This window comes from Dendrobates tinctorius, unplaced genomic scaffold (genome assembly GCF_039654945.1).
Source record: "Dendrobates tinctorius isolate UK_male_01 unplaced genomic scaffold, ASM3965494v1 ptg000349l, whole genome shotgun sequence".
NCBI classification, from domain to species: Eukaryota; Metazoa; Chordata; class Amphibia; order Anura; family Dendrobatidae; genus Dendrobates; species Dendrobates tinctorius.
Window position 1 is genome coordinate 910999 of NW_027362015.1, and position 20376 is coordinate 931374.

At 47.9% G+C, this 20376-nt stretch overlaps 1 protein-coding gene across 5 annotated transcripts in view; it reads right to left on the bottom strand.

Annotated features, from left to right (window-relative positions):
- Nucleotides 1–1106: 1106 nt before the first annotated feature.
- Nucleotides 1107–20376, bottom strand: part of HSF1 (heat shock transcription factor 1) — an 85619-nt gene continuing 66349 nt past the window's right edge. For all 5 annotated transcript variants that reach the window (XM_073562381.1, XM_073562385.1, XM_073562382.1 and 2 more), the window contains 4 exons: nucleotides 3465–3570; nucleotides 3316–3381; nucleotides 2515–2572; nucleotides 1107–2439 (listed from right to left, as the gene is read on the bottom strand). In XM_073562381.1, coding sequence (XP_073418482.1) covers nucleotides 2261–2439; nucleotides 2515–2572; nucleotides 3316–3381; nucleotides 3465–3570 — 409 coding nt within the window. In that variant the 3' untranslated portion in view covers nucleotides 1107–2260. The remainder of the gene's footprint in view (nucleotides 2440–2514; nucleotides 2573–3315; nucleotides 3382–3464; nucleotides 3571–20376) is intronic.

Here is a 20376-nt window from a genome sequence, read left to right on the forward strand (position 1 = left end):
ACAAAAAAAAAAAAACAGGTTCACGTGCCTTTACAAAATCAGAAGGGACCAGAAAATCTAGGTAGAATCAGGTCCCAACAGCAGCAGGTTGAACCACTCAGGTGTGTACAAGGGACTAATATTAGACTACCGGAGCAAAGAAGAGACACCAATTATTCACTCACGGCACACACTAGTGGGCTGAAGAAAAGCCTCCCCACAGCAGAATGCTGCCACCATGTGTGACAGTGGGGATGGTACTTTCAGTGTCTCATCTGAGCAGAGCCCCTTCCTCCACACGCTAGTTGTGTCCCCTACATGGGACTTCTTATGGCTTTCACAAATGGCTTTTTCTTGTCGCTTCCATAAAGGCCACAATTGTTAAGTAGACAACTAATCGTTGCCCTGGGCATTTCAGCAGCTCCTCCAGTGACCATGGGCCCCTTGTCTAATTAGTGCTCTCCTTGCTTGGGATGTCAGGTTAGGTGGACGGCCATTTTTTTTTTAGGTTTACAGTTGTGTCAGACGCCTTCCATGTTTGGATGATGGATTGCACAGCGCTCTATGAGATGTTCAGATCTTGGGCTATTTTCTATAACCTAACCCGGATTTCCTCTTCTCCACTACTTTATCGTTGACCTGTCTGGTGGGCTCCATGGTTTTCATGATGCTGCTTAATCCCTAATGTTCTCACACAAACCTCTGAGTCCATCACAGAACAGCTGTAGTTATACAGAGAAGAAATCACACCCAGGGGGACGCAATGTACTAATTATATTACTTCTGGGGCGATCGGTCACTCAGAATTTTACTTAGGGGCATCAGACTACAGGGGTTGAATACTAATGCACCTCACAATTCTCAGATTTATAAAATAATTAGAAAACCTCCGTCATTTCCTTTACATGTCAGAAATACTTGCTACTTTATGTTGTGTCACAGAAAATACATATCAGTTTGTAGGTGTACCATGAAAAGAATGTGGAAAAGGTCACAGGGTATGAAGACTTTAAGGCACTGTATTATAGGAATCCTGAATTAGACCATAGCCATCCGGCCTCCATATCCAGCACTAATCTCCCAGCCCATCCACCGGCACCCCCAGCAAGGAGTCGGCACAGCAAGGGTTACACTGCAGAACATATTTATTACAGAAGATTATGCAGAAAAAATAAAAATTGGCAGAAAAATCCAGAACACACCAGAAACAAGTCCATATATGAACGTCAGAGCGAGACCCCCAGATGTCCATGAAGTCAGAGCTTCAAGGTGCCATTCGCTACACCACAGTGCCCCATGGGGGGCTATACCAAAGCTGAATGTGGCCCCGGAGCTGGGCCCTCTGCAGTGCAGCCCCCTGACACGTTGTCAGCGATCCTCCAGCTTATTGCTGAATACTTGGCACTTCCTGCACCCGCGAGTAATCCTAATCATCAACCCCTCCCTCGCGCGGCTGGATCATGAGATCTAATAGTGCGGCGACAGCAGACATGATCAATCAGAGAGCAATGAAGCGATGACATCACACAAAAACCGGATGGCAAAGAAGCAGCGCAGGGATCACCGAAAGTATGACCAAGGCCGTCAGCATCATGTAAAGATGGCAGGAGGGCGAGTTATAGCCTACGGCTGATCCCTGAGAGTCTGTGATCCCGGGGCCCGTCGCCGCCCTTGTGTTACAGTCGTCCTGGGGCCCATCGCCGCCAGTTACAGTTGTACTGGTGACCGTCACCGCATGTTAGTCATCCCGGGGACTGTCATCGCATGTTACAGACGTCCGGAGTACCGATGCCATGTATTAGTCGTTCCGGAGCCAGTCGTCTCCAGTTACAGTCATCCTGGGGACCATCGCCGTGTGTTACAGTCATCCCGAGGCCCGTCGCTGTGTGATAGTCGTCTTGAAGCTCGTCGTCGCCATATTACAGTCATTCCGGGACCCGTTGCCTCCATGTTACAGTCGTACAGGGACCCGTTGCCTCCATGTTACAGGCGTACAGGGACCCGTTGCCTCCATGTTAGTCATCCCGGGGCCCGTCGCTGCCATGTTATAGTAAATGTGCAACCTATAATAAAATTTGTTCAGCGTCTACTAGAAAATCATCGTCGTCACACTGAGGGAGGGTGGCGAAGCAGGACCCCCAGAGATGAGATGACGGTCTCTCTAGAAACAGCCGGAGGTTACGAATGAGTAGAGCCCCCGCAGAGTCCATATAAGCAGGCGGGCTGGACGAGCTGCGCAGAGTGGGGGAGGGTGCCACTCATGGTCTCAGTATCCCCTCATCTAAGAGACCCCAGAATCCCTAGACTTGTTGTGAGCGTCCCACGATAGCAGAGATAAGGAGGGGTCCTCAGGGTGACCACCTGTCTCGTCGTCGGAGAGCTCCAGCAGAATGGGGAGGTCCGAGCTCGGCGAGTTCATCAGGATCCGGGGCTGCGAAGTGTACTGGACCAGCTGCTTCCCTGCAGACAAGGAGAAAGGGTTAATTCTGCATGCAGCGGGGGTGCACGGACCCCCAAAACACCTGGAGATCTCACCGATGCCCGACGCGCCGCCCTCAGTCTCCTTCTGATCCTGGGAGAGCAGTTCCTGGATCTGTGACCGGAAAAACACAAAAGCTCAGACCCCGAATCACCTCCAAGCCTGCACGACACATTGTAACAGACACTCAGCCGGGCGGCGACACGTCGAATGCAGGGGCTCTTATCTTCTGCTTATGGCAAAATGGCTGCGTTCAATGACAGCAGGCAGAGATCTTAAAGTGTTACATGGCGATTACATGTGGGTTCTGCGGTTAGAGGGTCCCCCAAAGAACAGCCGAGAGAAGCGAGATTCCCTACCAGGAGCCAGGATATCATCCACTGCAGTGCCTCCACAGTAGAAATGAGGCATTACATGGCATCCAGTGTGTGGGGTCCTCCAGGGGGAGACACTCCCCAGAATTGGTGGAGGTCATGTATGCGGCCCCCTGGATCCTTCACCAGTCAGGCACTGATGGATTTACATTGATGTTCAGGATCTCTGCTTGCTGTCAGGGCACAGACACTGGTTCCATTCACAGGTAGTAGTCTTGTGCGTCGCTCCCGTGTAGGCAATGCTCTACGAGCATCCCAGACTCCAGACGGACACTGTGTGCAGATACGGCAGAGGGCTTCACTCACAGAGTGTTACTGTAACAAACCCTCAGCTGAGGCCTCTGACTGCGCACAGCACTGCTCTTCATTCACTGAGCAGGCATCTAGGGGTACTACAGAGAGGAGGATAAACCTGCACACATCGAAATTAGGAGGGCTGTGGCCCTGCTCGTCACCCACATGGAGCCTTCGCTGTACACTCACACTGGCCAAGCTGGAGTCCAAGTCTGACAGTGGCAGCTCCGGGACAGTAAGGGAAGAACTGAAGAGCTGAAAGAAAAGCTAGCAGTCAGAAAGGGAGCGGGGTCCGAAGGGGAAAGGGCTCAGAAGGGGCAGAAAGCTGGATGACTCACATCCAAGAAGGCACTGGAGTCCATGCTGAAATTGTGGCCGCTTAACATGCTCTGCAGACTGTCCAGCCCGGAGTCGATGATGTCCACGTGATCATTCAGCTCGGTTCTAAAGGGAACAGAAAAGAGCAATGAGAACAGAAGGCAGCATCATGGAGGACGACAACAGGAAGAGGGGCTCCAGCAGGGAGGAAAAGGAACAGCAGCAGACAGGAAGAGGAGCAGTAACAGGAGGGCAAGGAGGAGAGGAAGAGGAGCAGCAACAGGAGGGGATAGAGGGAAAAAAAGAGGAGCATCAACAGGAAGGCAAAGAGGAGAGAAAGAGGAGCATCAACAGGAAGGCAAAGAGGAGAGAAAGAGGAGCAGCAACAGGAGGGCATAGAGGGAAAAAAATGTGCATCAACAGGAAGGCAAAGAGAGAAAGAGGAGCAGCAACAGGAGGGCAAAGAGGAGAGGAAGAGGAGCAGCAACAGGAGCATCAACAGGAGGGCATAGAGGGAAAAAAGAGGAGCATCAACAGGAAGGCAAAGAGGAGAGGAAGAAGAGCAGCAACAGAAGAGCAAAGAGCGGAAGAGCAGCAACAGAAGGGCAAGGAGGAGAGGAAGAGGAGCAGCAACAGGAGGGCATAGAGGGAAAAAAGAGGAGCATCAACAAGAAGGCAAAGAGGAGAGAAAGAGGAGCAGCAACAGGAGAGCAAAGAGAAGAGGAACAGCAACAGGAGAGCAAAGAGGAGAGGAAGAAGAGCAGCAACAGGAGGGCAAAGAGGAGCAGCAACAAGCGAGCAAAGAGGAGAGAAAGAGGAACAGCAATAGGAGAGTGAAGAGGAGAGGAAGAGGAGCAGCAACAATATGGCAAAAAGGAGCATCAACAAAAGACCAAAGAGGAGCAGCAACAGGAGGGCAAGAGGAGAATAAGGGAAACAACAGGAGGGCAAAGAGGAGAGGAAGAGGAGCAGCAATAGGAGAGCAAGAGCAACAGGATGGCAAAAAAGAGGAAGAGAAGCAGCAACAGGAGGGCAAAGAGGAGAGGAAGAAGAGCAGCAAAGAGGAGCGGAAGAAGAGCAGCAACAGGTGGGCAAAGAGGAGAGGAAGAAGAGCAGCAACATGAGAGCAAGAGGAGCAGCAACAGGATGGCAAAAAAGAGGAAGAGGAGCAGCAACAGGAGGGCAAAGAGAAGAGGAGCAGCACCGGGAGGGCAAAGAGGAGAGCAAGAGGAGCATCAACAGAAGAGCAAAGAGAGAAAGAGGAGCAGCAACAGGAGGGCCAAGAGGAGAGGAAGAGGAGCAGCAACGGGAGGGCAAAGAGGAGAGTAAGAGGAGCATCAACAATAGAGCAAAGAGAGAAAGAGGAGCAGCAACAGAAGGGCAAAGAGGAGAGGAAGAGGAGCAGCAACAGGAGGGCAAACAGGAGAGTAAAAGGAGCAGCAACAGGAGGGCAAAGAGAGGAAGAGGAGCAGCAACAGGAGGGCAAAGAGGAGAGTAAGAGGAGCAGCAACGGGAGGGCAAAGAGAGGAGGAGGAGCAACAACAGGAGGGCAAAGAGTGGAAGAGGAGCAGCAACAGGAGGGCAAAGAGGAGAGGAAGAGGAGCAGCAACAGGAGAGCAAAGAGGAAGATGAGCTGCAACAGGAGGGCAAAGAGGAGAGGAATAGGAAAAGCAACAGAAGGGCAAAGACGAGAGGACGAGGAGCAGCAACAGGAGGGCAAAGAAGAGCAGCAACAGGAGCAGAAGCAGGGAGGAGGAAAAAAAAAAAAAGACAGGGAGAGGTCTAGCAGCAGGGAGAGGAAGAAAAGCAGCAGTCGAGAGGAAGAAAAGGACAGGTTGAAGGGTTGCAGTAGAGAGGAAGAGGACAAGAATAAGGGCAGCAGGAGAGAAGACAGGAAGAGCAACAGCAGCAAAGAGAAGGAAAAAGTGCAGCAGAGGAAAGCATGGTATGGAGGAGGCCGAGGCCACACTGGGGAAGACCTGGTGGACTGCATGAGGTTGAAGGAAATAGTGGGGAGGGCAAGGTGGTATGGAGAAGGATGGGATCAGTAGTGGAAAGGACAGTGGTACAGAGAAGGCTGTGGGCAGCAGTGGGGAGAACAGCATAATATGGAGGCTGGGAGCAGCAGTGGGTAGGACAGTGCGGTGAAGGCTGGTGACCACACTGGGGAGGACATGGTGGATCGGAGGAGGTTGGAGGAAAGAGTGAACAGGACAAGGTGGTACGGAGGAGGTTGTGATCAGTAGGAGAGAGGAAAGGGTAGTACAGAGGAGGCTGTGGGGCAGCAGTGGGGAGGACTGGGTGATACGGAAAAGGCTGGGGGTAGTAGTGGGGAAGACATGATGGTATGGAGGAGGCTGGGGGCAACAATGGAAAGGACATGGCAGTATGGAGGAGGCTGGGGACAGCAGAGAGGAAAACAGCATGGTACCGAGGAGGCTGGGGGCAGCAGTGGTGAGGACAGTGTGGTATGGAAGAGGTTGGGATGATCAGTAGTGAGGAAAATAGCATGGCATGGAGGAAACTGGTGTCAGCAGTAGGGAGGACAGAGCCGTATGGAGGAAGCTGGGATCAGTAGTTGGGAGGACACCATGGTGTGGAGGAGTCTGGTGGCAGCAGGGAGGAGGATAGCGAGGTATGGAGGAGGTTGGAATCAGTAATTGGGAGGACAGTGTGGTACGGAGGAGGCTGGGGGAAACAATGAGGAAGACAGCACAATAAGGAAGAGGCTGGAGGCCACACTGGGGAGAACAAGACTGCCTGTAGCTGGCCATTAGACACAGCCTTGTAGATGGCATCTTTCTTCCCCTCTGCTGCACAATGCCGATTGTACACCTATTTTCCAGAGATTACTGGACAGAGTAGTGGTTTGACCTCCAGAGCTGCTGTTCTGTCCCCGTTGGCCCCCACATACATGCCAACTGCCACATTGATGTGCCCTACGTGTAGAGGAGAGGTCGCCCATCCACATCACAACCCACATGTACCAAGCAATCTCCTCCCCTGAGGTCTTACGCACAGCTCTTAATATTGGCAGTTGCAGGGTCATATGACCACAGAGCTCCTCCCAGTGTGTAAAATGATGCATGATAGGAAAAGTGACTTGCTCAAAACCAGTGTGCATTCTTTTCATCGAGCGCTCGTTATTTCAGGGCCAAATCTCTTAATTTGGCATATTTGACTTTGGGTCAGAACGAAAACAGCTAAAACAGTTTTGGTGCCCTAACGTGAGGCCGTGATAATCAGCCTGTTCGGAATCCGTATGTGGGAGTTTCCTGAGAGACTGGACATACAAATTCCATCTGCAGCAAGGTAGGAAGCCTTATTCTTACACTTTTGCTTTTGTGCTTCCAATCTCTCTGGATCTCTCCATATCTCTGGGTAAAGGCTGCAAACACGGTTCAAGAACCGACATCACCAGTGAGTTGTGATTTTTTTTTGTCTGTTTATGTCTGTATGAGAGTTGAGTAATAAGATAAGTGTTATCTGTGTTATCTGTCAGACTACTAACTGGTTGAGTAGTGCAGAGCTGGGACAGTGTGCAGTTTTATTGCTTTCATCATCTTGGATTAGCAGCAGTGCTGTGGAGTCGGAGTCGTGGAGTCGGAGCGCATTTTGGTGGAGTCAGAGTCGTTATAAAATGGACCAACTCAGACTCCTAATATATACAATAAATTGGGTACAGTAGTTCACTGCAGTTTGTGGGGAATATTTTTTTCATAAGAATTGGGAAAGTTATGAAATGTCCTATAAATGTCTGTCCTATTCCTGATCTAAGGTGTAGACTTTTAGCTGAGATGAATCTGTGCTGCAGTTTATGTTCATGATAAGTAGTGAAGCTCATCTTCTACAGATATGGGGAAAAATAACAAAACACACAGGGATGGAATGCCTGCATTCATCTCAGAACTTCTGGAGTGAACAGGAAAACATGATTAAAGAAGGTAAGTACTTCTTAAAGCATATCTAAACTTTCAATAAACTGTGCATAAGTCAATAGTCCAGTATATGTTGTCTCAGTATGCTTGATGTTTTAGTTTGTTTTTCCTCTTAGCTCCTGTTTGGAGAAATTAGCTGCTCTGATGACTTATATACAATATACATACAATATAAGGGGAAAAATGTTTTCTATCATCTCAAATTAGGAAATACAGTAACAGTATCGATGAGGACATTATATTTTTGTGTGTGCTCTGGAATATGATTCAGCAGAAACATGCTCCCTCCTCCCCTCTTCATAGACTGTGAAAAAATATGTGAAGCATTTAGTGAGCTGTACCCTGAGACAAGCCTGACATTGAAAGTTCAGAGTAAAGCTAACAACATATTTTACAAACTTTATCTGTGCTATTGATTTATGCAAAGATGGTTTTATTTCTGTCCTAAATTAGACAGTGCATGATTCCCTATTCTTGCAAGAATTATAATATACCTTTTTTTTCAAGACAAAATTATTTTGAGTGAATTTACATAATTACAAAATGTCTAAGAAGCATCTTATGAAGTCAGCTGTATTTGAGCATTTCACCGTGACTCAGGATAAAAAAAAAACATTATGTGTGTCAGTGTATAAGTGACCCAGATGAAAACACATGCTGTGATACCAAAATCAGTGCATTCTCAGGCAGTGGCAAAAATGCTCCTTCAAGAGCTTCCAATCTAAAAAGACATTTACAACACCGCCACCCAGAAGTTTACAAAGCTTTGATTGAAAAAGATCACAGCAGCACCAAGAAACCAGGCAAAGGAGGAGGAAAGAGCATCTCAAACATCAGTTACAAGATATTTTGTATGTGACAAAGTTACTGTAACAATGACAGCAAAGCAAAGCAAAGACAGCTCATCGAGCTTGTTGTGAAGGACAGTGTACCATTATTATTTGCACGTCCAGCTTTTACGGCTCTTAATGGAGAAATAGCCCGCAAACTTGGCATTTCATTGGAAAGAGAATGTATTAGAAAATTAGGGCTTGAAGAAACCCTTAACAAAAGGAAGATCTTAAAAAAGACTCAAGAGACACTTTGTGTTTCTTAAAATGGATGCCTGCACACGTCACAGAGTGAACTATTTTGCTATCAACGTTCAATATGTTTGTGATAACAAAAAAATTGTTACTAAGACGCTGGCAGTAAAAGATATTAAAGCTCATCACAGCAGCCGGTTTCTCCAGACCTTAGTGGAAAAAGTTCTGCAAGATTATGAGCGCAAAAAAGAACAGGTCCTTGCTATTGTAACTGATAATGCTACAACCATAAGTACAATTAAACTGATGAATGAAAATAATGAAGGTGAACAGCAGCTAGAAGAACATTTCACATTCAGTATGCTGGAGATGGGAGGCCACAGTCCTGTTCCCATAATGGAGGAACAGACAGATATTACTACAGAAGAACAGCAAAATGATTCTTTACAGTTAGATGATCTTGCTGAAGCTGCTTCACACCTCTTTCCTATTCATCACATGCGCTGTGTTGTATATTGCTGGATGATCAACAGCTTACTCAGGTAACCCTAAATGAAGGTCAATGGACACAGGTGGCTGAAATTAAGGAATTGCTTAATCACTCATTAACTGTGACTAAAAAATTACAAGCTGAGGATTTAACGCCTGGCATTTTCATAAGGGAGTAGTAGAACTTGCAATTTTGCCTGTCCCAAAGAGGAGGTTTAATCGCAGATGGCATTTCTGCTTCAATGAAATGGAGAGAGACACAGCTATTGGAAAATAAAATTTTTCTGGCAGCTGTTTATGTGGACCCAAGTCATCGTATATTGTTTGATGATCAACAGCTTACTAAAGGAAAAGAAGCTCCGATTGAGGTAGCAGTTAGGATGAGTGGGCTATAGGATGGCCAAGAGCAAGAGGACTCAGGTCCTGCCAGTGCTGCTGCTGCCGTTCCTTCATCCTCATCAGATGAGGAGATTGATTTTGACAAGTATTTGGACGACATGGAGCAGGCAAAGCGTTGCCGCAGAGAAAAAGATTCCACTCCCATAAAAACAGATTGACCAGATTTTAGCAAAATTTTTAACTTGCTCTCAAAGAGAAAGAGTTCAATTGTTCATCAAAACTGACTGTGCAGGAGGCAATTCCTTCTCACCCTGACATTGTTAGAGATGATCCCATGTGGTTATGGCTTTACCACCAACCCAAGTTAGTGTAGAGAGGTTGTTCTCTAGCCTTAAAATTATTAGGTCAGATGTGAGGTCATCTATGAAGGAGGATCTGATGGAGGCGATACCATCTCTCAGAACAAATTCATACACTGCACACGTTATTCAGCATGATTTTGTTGAAAATGTTTTTTTCCCCACTTACTGTACAGCGTATAATAAATTGTAAATATGCAAAAGTTTTTTTTTTCTAAAGTTGTATTCCAATAAATATATTTTATGTTCTATCTAAATGACTTGATTATTGTACCATAATAATGATTAAAAGCCTGATGTTACCATTTTACTACAGAAAGTTTAATCACTTAAACATGAGTCCTGTATGAGGGAGTCAAGAGTCATGGAAATTGTGGAGTCGGAGGTTTGGCTCACCGACTCCACAGCCCTGATTAGCAGTTTACTGTATAGGGATGTTTTGTATAAGGCTGTTCTTGGAGTGTCAGTGGGCACTGCAGTCCTCATAGGCTGTGCTAATTCCTATGTACAGTAGGCAGGCTGTGTGAATCCTTGTATGTTTATGAGAACCTCTGAAGGACATGAGAGGTGAGTGACTGAGTATAAGGGATAAATAAGTCCCTGATTGATGAGGGGTTCCGTTAGGTGCCGTCCTCTATATGTGACAGAGGACATTATCAACCGACTTTGTGCTGAATCAGGCGGAGTGATTGAGATTGCTGGGAAATAATCCCTGAATGAGCACGTCCAAATGAATCATCACACTCCATTCTGTGAAGGGTGCAGAGGTGTCCTGGGTGTGGTGGCTGAGGGTCCACAGTTTCATGTGGAGCTTTTGGAGCTTCTGTGACATGCTGAATATAGAAATTGCCGAGAACGGAGTATTCTTTCTGTTCTATGGGAGAGATCCTGTAAATTGTTCTCATCTCTGCTAGTACATGATGAAAGGGGTGATGAAGCTGCATGGTGCGAGCTCTCTCTATTTCTGGGCTGTTGGGTGTAGTGTGAGCTGAGACATTTATGGTTTTAAAGCAACAATACTGTAAGTTGATTTTGAAAGTTTAAAGTAAAATATGGTGCCAATTTTAGAACACTTGAAAGCGATTGTTTGGTCACCTTCTTCTAGTTGTGTGATTGATGTACAGCTAGTTAAGGATCAGCAGAAGGAGTAGCCAACTGCACGGTTGGTCTAGTAGGTGAGAGGCCTATCACACCTGGGCCTTCCTACTTTAGTCAGCAGTTATTTTGTGGGTGAGAGCCATGTGAGCCTTCCCACTGTCCATGGAGCTGGTCTAGTAGGTGAGAGGCCTATCACACCTGGGCCTTCCTACTTTAGTCAGCAGTTATTTTGTGGGTGAGAGCCATGTGAGCCTTCCCACTGTCCATGGAGCTGGTCTAGTAGGTGAGAGGCCTATCACACCTGGGCCTTCCTACTTTAGTCAGCAGTTATTTTGTGGTTAACAGCCATGTGAGCCTTCCCACTGTCCATGGAGCTGGTCTAGTAGGTGAGAGGCCTATCACACCTGGGCCTTCCTACTTTAGTCAGCAGTTATTTTGTGGTTAACAGCCATGTGAGCCTTCCCACTGTCCATGGAGCGGGTCTAGTAGATGAGAGGCCTATCACACCTGGGCCTTCCTACTTTAGTCAGCAGTTATTTTGTGGTTAACAGCCATGTGAGCCTTCCCACTGTCCATGGAGCGGGTCTAGTAGATGAGAGGCCTATCACACCTGGGCATTCCTACTTTAGTCAGCAGTTATTTTGTGGGTGAGAGCCATGTGAGCCTTCCCACTGTCCATGGAGCGGGTCTAGTAGATGAGAGGCCTATCACACCTGGGCCTTCCTACTTTAGTCAGCAGTTATTTTGTGGGTGAGAGCCATGTGAGCCTTCCCACTGTCCATGGAGCGGGTCTAGTAGATGAGAGGCCTATCACACCTGGGCCTTCCTACTTTAGTCAGCAGTTATTTTGTGGGTGAGAGCCATGTGAGCCTTCCCACTGTCCATGGAGCGGGTCTAGTAGGTGAGAGGCCTATCACACCTGGGCCTTCCTACTTTAGTCAGCAGTTATTTTGTGGTTAAGAGCCATGTGAGCCTTCCCACTGTCCATGGAGCGGGTCTAGTAGATGAGAGGCCTATCACACCTGGGCATTCCTACTTTAGTCAGCAGTTATTTTGTGGGTGAGAGCCATGTGAGCCTTCCCACTGTCCATGGAGCGGGTCTAGTAGATGAGAGGCCTATCACACCTGGGCATTCCTACTTTAGTCAGCAGTTATTTTGTGGTTAAGAGCCATGTGAGCCTTCCCACTGTCCATGGAGCGGGTCTAGTAGATGAGAGGCCTATCACACCTGGGCATTCCTACTTTAGTCAGCAGTTATTTTGTGGTTAAGAGCCATGTGAGCCTTCCCACTGTCCATGGAGCGGGTCTAGTAGATGAGAGGCCTATCACACCTGGGCATTCCTACTTTAGTCAGCAGTTATTTTGTGGTTAAGAGCCATGTGAGCCTTCCCACTGTCCATGGAGCGGGTCTAGTAGATGAGAGGCCTATCACACCTGGGCCTTCCTACTTTAGTCAGCAGTTATTTTGTGGGCGAGAGCCATGTGAGCCTTCCCACTGTCCATGGAGCGGGTCTAGTAGATGAGAGGCCTATCACACCTGGGCATTCCTACTTTAGTCAGCAGTTATTTTGTGGTTAAGAGCCATGTGAGCCTTCCCACTGTCCATGGAGCGGGTCTAGTAGATGAGAGGCCTATCACACCTGGGCATTCCTACTTTAGTCAGCAGTTATTTTGTGGTTAAGAGCCATGTGAGCCTTCCCACTGTCCATGGAGCGGGTCTAGTAGATGAGAGGCCTATCACACCTGGGCCTTCCTACTTTAGTCAGCAGTTATTTTGTGGGTGAGAGCCATGTGAGCCTTCCCAATGTCCATGGAGCTGGTCTTGTAGGTGAGAGGCCTATCACACCTGGGCCTTCCTACTTTAGTCATCAGTTATTTTGTGGGTGAGAGCCATGTTAGCCTTCCCAGTGTCCATGGATCTGGTCTAGTAGGTGAGAGGCCTATCACACCTGGGCATTCCTACTTTAATTAGCAGTTATTTTGTGGATGAGAGCCATGTGAGCCTTCCCACTGTTGATGGAGCTGGTCTAGTAGGTGAGAGGCCTATCACACCTGGGCATTCCTACTTTAGTTAGCAGTTATTTTGTGGATGAGAGCCATGTGAGCCTTCCCACTGTTGATGGAGCTGGTCTAGTAGGTGAGAGGCCTATCACACCTGCATCAGCTGGTCTAACGGGTGAGAGAGCTGAAGAAGTCTTCCCTGTTACACTCTGCAGGTCTACCGGATGAGAGAGCCATGAGAGCCTTCCCGCTACACCTTGACAAGCTCATTCTGACTTGCTAGAGTGAGGCCTGTAGACAAGGTCCAGGCACACTGAGAGGCCATATGCAGAAAGTGAGCTGTCTGTAGAATACGATGAAGCCATGGGCAACTTGTTCTGTGTGGAGTCAGGACCCCCAAATGGGATCCAAAACAGATAGATTATAAAAGAGAGAGAAGGAAAAGAAGCAATGAAAGAATGTGGGACCAACATTGAAAAAGGCAAACATGCCAGAGTGTGGATGTTTGGATGTACAAAAATGGCACAGACAAGGGAAGAAAATAGCAAGTGAATAAATGATGTTGTGGAGCTGAGGAAGTGCAGCAGTATGGAAGTAAGGTGTATTATGAATGTTTTGATGCACAAAAGTTTAAGTCTATGACTGCCACATGACAAAAAACAAAAACAGCCAACAATATAGATGAACTCTAAACTCTTAATCAACATGAAAACACCCGAGAGAGTAGTACAGTATAAGTACCATAAAAAATATTTTATTAAATACAAAGTTAAAATGCCATATATGTGGAATATAAAATTATGATATCAGAGGCTGCAGAAAGCATATACTGATCACAGGAGGCGAGATCACATGTATTCTGCCCAAATCAGGTTCAACCTCCTGAGGAAGTGACATAAGGAAACGTGCGTTGGGGCGCAGTGAGTGCCATCACTACACCCTGTCCTTCTATGTACGTCTTTTTATTGACATCGATCACTGCTTCTTGCACGCTTTAAGGCAGCCTTTTGCACTATATGCACTTTTACTTACAGAGAGTTATTATTCAAAGATCTAGATTTTGTGGACGAGTGGTTGAACCTGATTTGGCCAAAATACATTACATATGTTCTGGCCTCCCGTGATCAGAATATGGTATCTGAAGCCTCTGATATCATAATTTTATATTCCACATAGATGGCATTTTAACTGTGTATTTAATAAAAAAAAACGGATTACTTACCGGTAATACTCTTTTGTAGAGTCCACGACAGCACCCACTGAGAGAGGGGATCCGCCCCAGGAACAGGAAACCTACAGAGAGATAAATGGGGCGGTCCCCCTCGCTCCCTCAGTTTGTATTACCGAGAACAACGGAGGAACCGCCATACATGTTTTAGTCAATTTGTTTGGGCGATTCATCTATCTTACCCCTACCCTATATTATTTATGTTTGCTAAGTTTAACCACATATTAAATTCTGATTACAATCTCCACCACCAAGGAGACCCATGTGTGAAAAAAAAATAATTTTTACGGGAGGGAAGTGAGCGGGTGCTGTCGTGGACTCTACAAAAGAGTATTACCGGTAAGTAATCCGGTTTTTCCTCTTCGCCACGACAGCACCCACTGAGAGATTTCCAGAGATAATCACTTGGGAGGGCACACCGTGTTAAGGACTGATCTACCAAAAGTCAAATCCTCGGTAGAGGATAAATCTAGTCTATAGTGACTATAAAAGGTAGATGGAGAAGACCAGGTTGCAGCCTTACATATTTGTTCAATTGGGACGTTTGCCCTCTCGGCCCAGGAGGATGATATGGCTCTAGTAGAGTGCGCCTTAATCCCCAGTGGAGGTTCTTCTCCTTTTGCCAAATATGCCATTGTGATCGCATCTCTAATCCACCTGGATAATGTGCCTGTTGTAACTCCAGACCCCTTTCTGTTGCCCTGGAAGGAGACAAAAAGAGACCTACTCTGCCTCCAGGGACTGGTCCTATCAAGGTAGGCTAGTACAGCTCTTCTCACATCTAAGGTGTGATATTTCACATCGTCCTGGTTTGACGGGTTTTCGTAGAAGGAAGGTAGGCATATCTCCTGAGACCTATGAAATTTAGTTGCCCGTTTCGGAAGGTAGGACGGGTCTGTATTCAAAATCAGTCTGTCTCGTGTTATTGACAGGAACGGAGGGTCTAATGATAGAGCATGAAGATCACCTACTCTTCTAGCTGATACTAAAGCTACTAGTGTAGCAGTTTTTAATGAGAGGCACTTCACTGATGCTGAGCCTATGGGCTCAAACGGGGCCTGAGTAAAGGCATCCAAGACCAGAGTAAGGTTCCATGCCGGAAGCCGAGGAATATGCACCGGTTCTGATCGTTGACAAGCTGAAACAAAACGGGCCACCCATCTATTTGCTGCCACGTTATAGTTAAATAGGGCTCCTAGGGCTGATATATGGACTTTAAGAGTATTTACTGAGAGGCCCAATTCTCAGCCTCTTTGAAGAAACTCTAAGATGGCCGTAATGGGTACTTCACCGGCTAGCTCTGCTGGGTGAAAGGTCAGGAATTTCCTCCACACCTTAGCGTATATTCTTGTTGTAGACTCTTTTCTATTTTGTAGCAGGTTATTAATCAGGTTTTTCGAAAAGCCCTTCTGCTTCCATAGTTCCCTTTCAAATTCCAGGCCGCTAGGTGTAGGGCTTTGACCTGTGGATGGTAGCAGGGTCCCTGCGAGAGAAGATCCTGGTGCAGCGGCAGGATCCACGGGTCGGTTATTGACATGGCTCTCAGCCATGAAAACCACGGCCTTTTGGGCCAAAACGGGGCTATCAAGATGACCCTCGCCCTCTCTTGTCTTATTTTCCTGACTACTGTTGGTAGTAGAACCATTGGAGGGAAGGCATAGGCTAGCTGGAATGTCCAGGGTGCTTGGAGGGCATCTAGAATGTCTGGGTTGTCTGACCTGTAGAGCGAAGCAAACCTTCTTACGCGTCTGTTGGCTCTGGTCGCGAACAGGTCTATCTCTGGTCTGCCCCATTCTGTCGCTATTGTCTCGAAGACGTGCCTGCTGAGGACCCACTCGCCCTGATATAGGACCTGGCGACTGAGATAGTCTGCTTGAGAGTTGTCCACTCCTCTTATGTGGAGCGCCGACAAGGAGTGAAGATGTACCTCGGCTATTTCTAGGATCTTTTCCGCGATAGACATCAACGGTCCTGATCGCGTACCTCCTTGTCGGTTTATATAGGCCACTGCGGTGGTATTGTCTATCTGGATCCTCACGTGGGTTCCTCTTAACTGCGGGAGAAATTGAGATATCGCATAGTAAATTGCTTTTAGCTCCTTTACATTAGAGGAGGTTTCTATTTCATGTTTACGCCACCGGCCTTGCATCATGTGCTCCTCCAGGTGGGCCCCCCAACCTAAGGGGCTAGCATCCGTGGTGAGCACCTTGGAGGGAGTTACCCACCATTGCACTCCCTTTGACAAATTGGTAGGATTCAACCACCACTTTAGGGATTTAACCACTTCTGGCGATAGGGACATCCTCCCTTCCAACCGCCCCTGCAGTCTGTTTCCTGCAGAATAGCCCACTGTAGCCTTCTGGAGTGGAACTGGGCCCATTGCACCGCTGGGATGCACGATATCAGGGACCCCAGCAAGGACATACCCTGTCTTAATGATATTACGGGTCTTCCTATAGTATTCTGTATCTTATTGATTATGGCCACCGCTTTAGCGTCTGGTAGAAAGCATTTCTGACTTACGGAATCTACTTGCAGGCCTAGGAACCTCTGACAGGTCACTGGTTCTAGCCTGGACTTCTCCCAGTTGATTAGCCAGCCTAGTGTCTGTAAGGATGAGATAATCTTAGCTATTCTTGTTTCACACTGAGAAACAGAATTCCCCACTACGAGCAGGTCGTCCAAGTAAGGGATCACTAGGGTGTCATTCAGTCTTACATACGACATCACCTCCAGCATCAATTTGGTAAAAACTCGAGGAGCCATGGATAGCCCGAATGGCATTGCCGCAAACTGGAAATGCTGAATCCGACCCTTGAACCAGACCGCTTCCCGCAGGAACTTCTGGTGCTCTCGGAATATGGGGAGATGGTAATAGGCATCCTTTAGGTCCAAGACTGCCATATAACACCTGGGAAACAAAAGTTTTATTGCAGAATTTATTGACTCCATCTTAAATGGCCTCAGCCTCAAGAAGGTATTAAGCTTCTTTAAATTTATTATAGTCCTGAAAGAGCCATCTGGTTTTGGGACTAAAAATAGAGGAGAATAAAAGCCAATTCCTTTTTCATCCTCTGGGACCTCTATCAGGACCTGTTTAGTTAGCAGTACTGCAATCTCCATCTCCAGTGCTTCCTGCTGTATCTGGGACTTCATGGAAGTCAACAGGAAGAGGTTCGGTGGATGCCGAACAAATTCTAGTTTTAGGCCCGATGAGACCATATCAATGGCCCATGGGTTTGATGTTACCTTCCCCCATTGGTGGTTGAATTCCAGTAGTCTGCCACCTACCGGTGTACTGGTATTAGCGGAACCTGTCTCCTCTGAAGGGACGTTTTCCGAATAGATTGCCCCTCTGTTTGGGGTCCTTATTTCCCCAGCGATCCTGGGGTTTAAAGTCTTTCTTTTTGCCAAACGGCGGCTTTCTGTAGGCCCTCCTATTAAAGGGAATATACGGGTTAGGAAAACCTTTTTTTCTCTCCCCTGCTTTTGTTAAGATCTCGTCCAGTTCCGTGCCAAATAGGTACTTACCCTGGCAGGGTATAGCACACAGTTTAGTTTTTGTTTGCGTGTCTCCTTTCTACCCCTTCAACCATAAGGCCCGCCGGCCTGCATTGGTTAGTTCTGTTGCTCTAGCAGATAAACGGAGAGAGTCCGCTGAGGAATCGGAGAGGAAGGCCGCTGCTCCTTTAATGAAGGGCATAGAGGACAGGAGTTTATTCCTGGCCACTCTGTTTTTAATATTGTCCTCTAGGTCATTCAGCCACACCAACATTGACCTTGCCGTGCACGTGGCTGCTATTGCGGGCTTAAAGACTGCCGTACATGCTTCCCAGGATCGTTTAAGGAGTGTATCGGTCTTACGATCTAATGAGTCAGCCAAAGTTCCTGAATCCTCTACCGGCAGGGAGGATCTACGAGAGGTAGAGGCCACTGCCGCATCCACCTTGGGGGCTCTCGACCAAGCCGTCAATTCCTCATCGTCAAAAGGGTATTTACGCCTTGACGTTAAGGGGAGGAAGGTTCTCTGCCCCTGTTTTTCCCACTCCCTTTTTACTAGCTCTTTTATGGCTGGGACCACTGGGAATGCTCGGACCTTTCTATGGGAAATGCCTGCAAACATTATGTCTTGCGGAGTCTTGGGGTCCTTACTCTCTGGTAGCCCCATGGTATTTCGGATAGACTTAACCAAGTTACTGACGCTGTCTGTAGGGAAACACGTCTGCTCCTCATCCTCTGAGGAAGAGTATTCCTGGGATCTATCAGAGTCTAGATCCCCGGTTTCTGACGGTGACTTTGACGCCGGCGAAGCTCCTCCTCTTGGTGAACCTATTTCTCTCACGGAGGAGTGACCCCCCAGACTACTGGAGCTGCCTAAGGCCCGTAGCTCTTCTCTAATTATCGCTCGGATATCCTCTTTCTTCCGTGAGGATTCCTCCTGTAAGGCCTCCTCAATACACGACTGGCATAATCTTTTAGGGTGGCCGTCTGGGAGGGGCTGAGAACATAAGGCACACTCTCTATTTTTCGCCTTCTCCGTTCTTTTGGCCTAAAAGGGGGGTATGGACCAGAAACAACGGCCATCAGTTATTTATTCTGACTAAAAACACTCACCCGTGAGTCTCGTCAGCAAACTACCGGCTGCGGGGTCCGCGACTCAGGCCTAGGCGAGGCGTGGGACGGTTTTTTCTCTTTACGTTTTTTCTCCAAGGGCTCATCTTGCCTGGAAGGTCCGCTAGATTCCTTCCTGGAGCTGCCACTTCTTCTGGTGCTACTGCTTCTCCTTGTAGTACCGCTTTGTCTGCTGCCATGTGGGGATTCCACTGGCTGACCTAACGGGAGCGAAGCTGGGTCATCTATGGATGACATGACTGCGCATTGGCGCTGCATTCGTGGCTTCTTTTTATAGCCTTTCTTATTGATGCTCCCCTTTCCACCATTTTTTTTTTTTTTCCTTTGTCCCTTCTGCGCATGCGCGGGCGTTTTCCCGCGATCGCCGCCTCCTGTCTTGACCCCGGAAGTTCTCATACCACTTCCGTGTTGCCTCTGCCTGGGAGCGCCGCTGGAAGTGCTGATGCAGCGGCCGTCAGACGGTGACACCCACGCACCCGGCCGCAACATGTTAACCCCTTGCCGCAGGTATGACCCCCAGTAGCGCTGCCTGGCACAACGCTCAGGCTCTTCTGCTTCCTCTCTGGGGGGGGGGGGGGGGGGGGCGCGGCCACCATCCCGGATATGTCCTAATGGCATTTGTAATGCGCTGGCCCCTTCCTGGGGGGGTATTCGCCATGTCCCCTCAGTGAGCCTTGGCACCTCTCTTACCTCCGGCCTCACCTGCATTACCAGCTCTGGGGGGGGGGGGGGGGGGGGGAAATCACCTCTCTGCCCGACGCTGCCTCCAGTCCTGGGGCCCCTGCTGCTCATATTATGCACGCAGGCGGCTACCAGACCAGGTATCCTCTTCTGCGGGTTCCTTTCCAGGAACAGGAAACCAAACTGAGGGAGCGAGGGGGACCGCCCCATTTATCTCTCTGTAGGTTTCCTGTTCCTGGGGCGGATCCCCTATCTCAGTGGGTGCTGTCGTGGCGAAGAGGAACATTTTTTTATGGTACTTATTCATTCTCTCTCTCGTCTTTTTATGACCGCCACATGACATGGCCCCACTCACACCTCAAAAAGTCACTTGTTTGCTATGATAAATGCCTTCTGGGTTGCTCCTGGTTTGTTACGCAGCCGGGAAACTTGTGCAGTCCTGCCTCATCAGTGCACAGCACAACCCAGGTAAAACAGTAAAAGTCCCTAAGAAAGAGACACCCAGGCCTCTGTAACCTTTTCAGAGACTGCAGATTGACTACATACAGCTGCTTGCCTATTGCAGATTCATTCTTCCCAGCCCGGTGCAGGGCTGCAATTTTGTTTCTGGTGTCCTCCCGACAGCTCTTTGGTCTTCACCATAGTGGAGTTTGGAGTGTGACTGTCTGAGGTTGTGGACAGGTGTATATTATAAACAGGAGCCATTACTACAGGTAATGAGGGGAGGACAGAGGAGCCTCTTACAGAAGAAGTTACAGGTCTGTGAGAGCCAAAAATCTTGCAGGTTTTTAGGCGACCAAATACTTATTTTCCACCATAGTTTGAAAAATAAATCTTCCCAAATCAGACAAGGTGATTTTCTGGATTTGTTTCCTCATTGTGACTCTCATAGTTGTGGTCTACCTATGATGTCAATTACAGGCCGCTCTCATCTTTATAAGGGGGAGAACTGGCACAGTTGGCGGCTGACTAAAGACTTTCTTTCGTCACGGTATAGCTGCCTCATTGGCTATTATCGGATGGGCCGCTAATCCCTGGTTTCAGTTTAATATAACACGGTCTAAGGTACAAATGTGGTGGCGGGAATATGATTCAGATGTCGGAAATATGGTCGCCAGGAGGAGAAACGAGATCCCATTCCC